This window comes from Trachurus japonicus, chromosome 8 (genome assembly GCF_045865225.1).
Source record: "Trachurus japonicus isolate A0001 chromosome 8, Traja_1.0".
NCBI lineage: Eukaryota > Metazoa > Chordata > Actinopteri > Carangiformes > Carangidae > Trachurus > Trachurus japonicus.
The window spans coordinates 26,365,006-26,371,752 of record NC_140914.1 but is presented as its reverse complement, the minus strand read 5'-3'; the positions used below and the strand labels follow the sequence as shown (position 1 = coordinate 26,371,752).

Here is a 6,747-nt window from a genome sequence, read left to right as displayed (position 1 = left end):
CAGAGCAGCGCAGTCTCCGCCCACCCCCCAGAGGTGCATGGCTAATGAGCTGGTTTTAAAATGGCCGAAAAGGGTCGCGGGAGTGGGACTTTAAGAGGCAGCTGCCAGACACTGGCCTTTGTGAAGATGAAATGTTACGATATTGTGCAACCTTGTCGTCTGTTTTGTCTGATATTCACAAACAGGTTAAGGCCGCCCTCCCCAGACCGGCAGAGACAAAACTCCATGACCTCGATCCTGGAGACTACATCGTGGTGAAAGACTTCAGACGTAAGCACCGGAAAGCTCGGAGGTGGAACGGACCGTTCCAAGTGCTTCTGGTGACGGAGACAGCAGTCAAAGTTGCAGAGAGAGCTACGTGGATTCACGCCAGTCACTGTCGACGGGTTCCTGATCCACACGCACGCCATGCACCTGATCGAGAGGCCACGGCCGTACCATCCCCTTAGGCGGCTCGGATGCGGCCTAAGGGTGGCGACTGGCATCCTGCTGGTCATCTCCATCGGGGTGGGATTGATTGTGCTGTGTGTGGAGGAGCTCCACAACCAGGGGGCGAAAAACAGCAGCACAACAATCTCTCCCCCCACCGACAACGAATCTGAAACAGCACACACACCTCACCGCCTGGTGAGGAGATCTGCTGTTACCACCAGCAACGAGACATCAAGGCTGGAGGACAACATGTGGTATCGTGCCCTGATGGCTGCGGCAAGGAAGCTGACCAACGAGAGCTGCTATGTCTGCGCGGCCCTGCCACATGAAATGGGTAATTCATTGCCACTGCAATCCTATCCTCTAAATGTTTCTGAAACTTTAGGGGCGATGATTGCATTCACCCTGGGAGACCACGGCCCAGAGCGCGTGATTCACAACCTCACAGAGGAGCTGCTGAAGATCAACGTGAGTGTTGTGAATTACGAGGGGTCACAAGTTCGCTTCTGGAATGTTTCCAGAGGAGTGCAGGAGGGAGTCTATCACTCCCTGATGACCACAAATCCCACCCGTCACAGAGGTGCAGTCTGTTTCACACGTGACTGTGTTTCCCCCAGAGATCAGTTTCTGGGGAAATCTGTATGTGTGCAAACTGTGGCGGCGACGTGTGGAGTAATGTGGGATAACAACATGAATGATTGCAGAGGGAACGTGCCATATGTCAGTGCTTTGAATCTCACAGGTACCACCAGTCTGAACCGCACTGGCATCGACAACCCCATCGTCTACATGCCGTCCACTGATGGCTATGGATCACTCAGGCATCATGTCTGGGTGTGTGGAAAACATGTCTATCAGGCTTTGCGGCCTGGTTGGTGTGGAACTTGCTATTTAGCTAAACTGTTACCAGCTGTCAGGATTGTGCCTGACCTGAATCATTTCCACACTAACTACGACCACTACTACCCACCACACCGGGACAGGAGAGACTCTGACACAGTGCATGAACGAGTCAGCACTGTGGAGAAGATCTTTGGTGCTCTCCTGCCTGGCTATGGTGCAACGAGCAATGCATATAAGATCAATGACATTTCTCTGGACTTGGAAGATCTCACTGGCACAGTAGTCACAGGCTTTGGGACACTCACACCAGCGGTGCAGGGCCTCAGCAATGTGGCTCTGCAGAACAGGGTGGCCATGGACATGGTGTTAGCAAACCAGGGGGGGGTCTGTCATGTTGTGGGTACTGATTGCTGTACTTATATTCCTGACATATCTGATAATATGACCCATGTTGTTGCACACCTGAATGATTTGTTGCATTTGCAGAAGAGCCGAGACACGGAAGAGAACGCAGGTAATGGTTGGTGGTCTTGGGCTCCATCTACCGGGTGGCAAACTACACTGTTGCATTTGTTCGCCCCGGTCCTGGCTGTCCTTGTAGGTCTGAGTGTTGTCCTGTGTTGTGTTGTGCCACTAGTCAGATCATTGGTGACGTCAATGATCTCAGCTGCTACTGAGCGGTTTGTGCAGATGGAAGAGATTGAAGAGGAGTGGGCTCCCCCGTACGGGGATCAGGATGAGCTCCTTTAAGTTTTTATATTTAAGGTGAAACCTATGAATTATTGTACTGTCTTTTACTTGGTGGCTGGCAGCTGGGGGCCCCCCTGGTGGCTGGGGCCCGTTTCAATTGAAACAGTTGAAACATAGGTAAGGCCGCCTACGCTTCCAGCCAATAAGAAGAAAAAATGAGGCGCGGAAGATGGGAGGGGGGCCCGCGACACAACCCTTCACTCCTGCCGAGGAGTTGGCCCTTAGTAACAACGAGGGCCGTCCATTAATGGAGGGAGTGGAGGGGTCTCATCTGACCCAGGTGGGAGCCTTGCCGAACGGGCCAACACTGTCCTTGAGCATTCGAAGTTCTGCGTTAAGAGAACGTGTTGTTTCCGGTCACAGTAAACAATGGCAACTGAAAAACAAATGCTTTTATTGCAAATGTTGAAGCGCAGGTGACGAAGAAGACGTTTGCGGAGGTGGTCTATCCAACCAGTCGAGGCTGAACAGGTGAATTACTACGCTGACATTCTGAGCAGACCAATCACAGTCCTTGCGGTTTGCGTCGACATCATTACATACTGTTCCTTTAATGTTGATTATGATGAAGTGCTTTCTGTGATTTGGTTATTTTACACACAAAAAGCTGGTCTAAAATATAGATCAGATCCAGCTTTCTGCTAATGATGCTTCTACTGGCTGATGTGCAGCTGATCTTATTCTTGTAAATATTAATGACCTATAAAGTGTCTTTTTTGAACATCCCATATCTCATTAAAAAAAAAAAAGTATAAGATACACTACGAATGTTAAAAGATGTATTTAGTTCTGAATAGGATCTATAGTGTCAGGTGAGAGGTTTGGACCAGAGTTTGGAGCCGGACTCGGGGGGGGAGCATACATCAGTCCGACTGCCCATAAGTCCGACGGCTCATTTCTCCGACTACCCATTCTACAGTGTTAAGGTTAGGTTTAGGGTAAGGTTAAGGGTTAGGGCTACTTAAGTCGGAGAAATGGGAGGTCGGACTAATGGACGCAAAAATAAAGAAATGTATGGTCGGAGAAATGGGTAGTCGGACGGACGTCATGCGCCCGGACTCAGGGGTGCATGAACTTAAATAGTTTATTAACAAACAGTCCAAGAACAAACAAAAAACAACCACCAACTGAGGGGGGGGAGAACTGAAGAGGTGGTGGCAGCAGGGGACGAGCTGACCCAAGGCACGGTGGAACTCTAAACGTGGCTCTCTGGAGTTTTTCTGTAGGAGCTTGACAAAGGTAGAATTGGATGCAGGTGTGCAACCTGGAAGTGGGTCAACTCCGCCCCGTCACCACACACCTAAACTGAAGGAAGAAAAAAAAGAGAAACACAAACACAAGCAACACAAAATCCAAACCAAACCAAAACCATGACATGCATTCACCTTTATTTATTCCTTACCCTTATACTCTTTCTTTGTGAAGCTGTTTTTTCTCCCTTTTTTTCCATCTAGGGCCCCGTTTATACGTACCCGGTTATTTTTAAAAACGGAGACATTAACCATCGTTTGCACCGGTTACACCCCGCCTTTCCGAAGCCCCGCCTTTCTGACAATAGACTTCCATTCATCGTAATGGCGGTGTTTTCTATTTTTTCTAAAGACCCTGCTACTCCGAAAAGGCTATTGGGGGGAAACCCCCACTGCGCAGCGCGCATTGATCCTTTTTTCCTTTTTGGGGTCAAACGGATCATGTGCATAATTAATTGCAAAACAAGCAAATACTTCATATTAATGACATATAATGTTCATTATGCTTGGGGCCTGTCTAGCCTCTACCTGGTCTTTTTACTAAACTTAACCAACTCCTTTCTTCATTGCCTAAGCCCAACCAAAGCATCTCCCTCAGTCAGCTGTCAGCACGAGCGGCGGCTGCAGCAGCCTCGCGCCCCTGTGAGCTAAAACCGGGTTCAGCCGCGCTCAAGCAGCGCAGGGGGGGAGAAAAAAAGTGTATAAATATTACTGTGTGGGAGATCTCCAACAACGGAGTCCGGGAGGAAGCAAGTGGGACAGATCTGCCCAGTCTCTGAGCAGAGCACGTTTCACAGACAAGCCACAAAGCAGAATGTAAACGTCACGCGATTCAGCACCTTGGACAGCTGTGGGGGGGAGGGTGTCGGAACAGCGGCGTGTCGAAGTGGAGGGGTGTCGGAATGGAAAGCTGTCCCCGTTTGGCACCCTCCGTTTACACGCTAACGGAGAAAACGCCCCTGAAAACGATGCTTTTTAAAAACTCCGGCCAGGGTGGAGATTTTGGAAAACGCAGTTTTCACGTTTGCATGTAAACGGAGAAAAACAGAGATTTGGGTAGCCGACGTCAGACCCTGACGTCTAACCGTAACCATATTACATAACTTAATAAAATAAATAAATAATAACGATAAAATTTAATGCAGACTGATGTGTTCATTGTAAAACATTTATTTATTGATGTAACGTTAAATGGGGTGATTTCTGTACAGAGTCCCGAGGCTGGGCTGCTCTTCTGTCCAGTAACAGTTAACACACATGAAGCTTTCATTCAAACAAACTGCTACTGCCACAATTGTTAGATTTCATCAATGAGACCAACATCTCCTAAAAATAATTTATCCAGCCAGTGGTAAACCTATAAAAACCTGCGGGTAAGTTATTTAGCCATCGTTTTGATCCCGGGAGGACGACAGAGGCTGGCCGACCGAACAGCTTTGCAGAGCCGACACTGTCTCTGTGATGTCCCGGTCGTTGCTCCACAGGTGGAGCTTCACTTCTCCGAAAAAAAAAAAAAAAAAGCTTCACCTCTCCGAGAAACATCGGAGCAAACTTCTAAACAGCCGTCATCTGGATAAACTGGCCGTATATTTGGCATCTAAACAGTTACTTTCTCGCATGAAAAAATATTAAAACTTTACACACAAGGAGGGCAAGTGACGTTGTTGTTGTTGCTGTTGCTATCAGGTTGCTATGCGGGGATCATGTGCGGGATTCTGATTGGCTGACGTGGGCTTGAGCTTCTCGCTACACTGCCACCTACAGGTTTGGCATGCTCTTGACGGCATATATACACGGCTTACTGTGCGTTCACACCAAAAGCTTCCAAAGCGTCAAAAACGCTCGAGGGTGGGCGTCAGACAAGACAGCTCCCAAAACGGCAAATATTTTCAGCCGCTTTGGCCGCTCGTCACGTGACTGACGTCAAAGTTTGATCGCGCTGGTCATTGGGGAGCCGAAATACAAAAAAAAGGGAAAAAAAGGCAGCCGACGGACATCTCTATTCTGACAGGTTGCCGCCGGTTGCCACTTAACCGCGTCATAGCTAATTACCCTAAAGTTAACCACGGCTCAACTTCTCATCAGAGGCCTGTACTGCGAAGGAGGCTCAACATACCTAGGCTTTGTGCTCAAGATGCAGCTCAACAAACCCTCAAGTCCGCAATCAGAGCCAAACGGTACTGTGACGGTGGTTATCAACTTAATTAGTCAAGTCCGGTTCTCAGCTTTGTGCTCTGCGCGCGTTCACATAAAAGGGGGCGTTTGACGTCATATTATTCTACTTCCGCACGAAATTGATCCACAACGGGCTGATTTCAGCCAAGACGAGTGCAATTGTTTTAATGGAGAGAGTATGAGCGATATTAAAAAAAAGCACGATTGCAGCCTGAAGCAACAGTGTTGCTGCAAATATGACAAGAGAGGAGGCTGCTTTTAATTTTTCTGACAGCTCTTGCGCTACTTTTAAATATTAAGTTTTATCCATATAAACTAGAGCAAAATCAACTGTCATTTTAAATTGTGTTATATTGTTATATATTTCACTGATCGCAATTATAACGCGAGTGTGTGTTTTATTGGAAGCGAGGCTGTAGGTTACAGTGAGGTTTTTTTTTAGGTGCTGTAGCTACAAGCAAATCTCATAAACAAAGACCTTTTTAAATGTGAAAACAGCGGAGACTTATTCAAGATTTGCGTTTGGGCAACACTGAAATATAACAGGCGACATGTCACGTGGCGATGTTCAAACTAAAAATAATAATTTAGTTAAAAGTGTTGCCGACAACGCCACCTGGGTTGAAGAGCCCAGGACTCTAATTATTTGGCACAGGTTCTTTTAAAATCAGATTCGAGCAGAGTTAAAAACCACAGTAAAAAATGAAAAGTTCACCAAGGTTTATTGTAAACAGTCCAAAGTCTCTTTGCCCGGATTCAGATAGTCCCGGAGGAATCCTTCTCAGGACCAGATGCTGATCTCAATCTTCAGAGGTGATGGGGAGGGGATGAGGCCTTTGAAAGGGACAAAGGAAACAACGAGTGGTCAAGAACAGGGTTCCGAAGTTTAAAAGGGGAAATTCCCACGGTTTAAAATCCCAATAAAATCCAAAGCTTAAAATAGGCAATAGAGAGGTACTTAACCGGGAGAGGGGTATATCGCAACAACACCCCTCTAGTATCCCACGATGCTTCCCTCTCAACTCCGGCCGTCTTCTTCCATCTATGGCCACGCGGGTCCCCTCGGGTCCAGCACTCCGCCTAGAGACGCAGAACACAGCCACCAGTTCTCTGTCGACACACCTGTCCACACTCTCACTCCCTCCTCTCGCCTGGCCCTGCAGCCGGCCTTCTTAGTGTCTGCAACTCAACTGGGAAAATAACACTCACGCTTGTCCTGGGTGATAACTTTACGTCATGCACCCAGGCTGGAGTTGTTACGCCGAACAGATACAGGCTGCTGCACTTCAGGTCTGAG

General features: G+C 47.9%; 1 protein-coding gene across 1 annotated transcript; it reads left to right on the top strand.

Moving 5' to 3' along the window:
- The first annotated feature begins 266 nt into the window (after positions 1 to 266).
- On the top strand, positions 267 to 2,031 carry LOC146983448 (uncharacterized). The gene is made up of 2 exons (XM_085785043.1): positions 267 to 1,012; positions 1,175 to 2,031. The coding sequence occupies exons 1-2, from the start codon at positions 409 to 411 to the stop codon at positions 2,023 to 2,025; spliced, it is 1,455 nt and encodes a 484-aa protein (XP_085641169.1). The 5' UTR covers positions 267 to 408; the 3' UTR covers positions 2,026 to 2,031.
- Positions 2,032 to 6,747: the final 4,716 nt, after the last annotated feature.

What these genes read in the sequence shown, in the direction of transcription:
- LOC146983448 (XM_085785043.1), top strand. Translation starts at nt 409, where the DNA reads ATGCACCTGATCGAGAGGCCACGGCCGTACCATCCCCTTAGGCGGCTC. An exon ending in AAATCCCACCCGTCACAGAG is followed by an intron (nt 1,013 to 1,174) that starts GTGCAGTCTGTT and finishes TGAATCTCACAG; the next exon opens with GTACCACCAGTCTGAACCGC.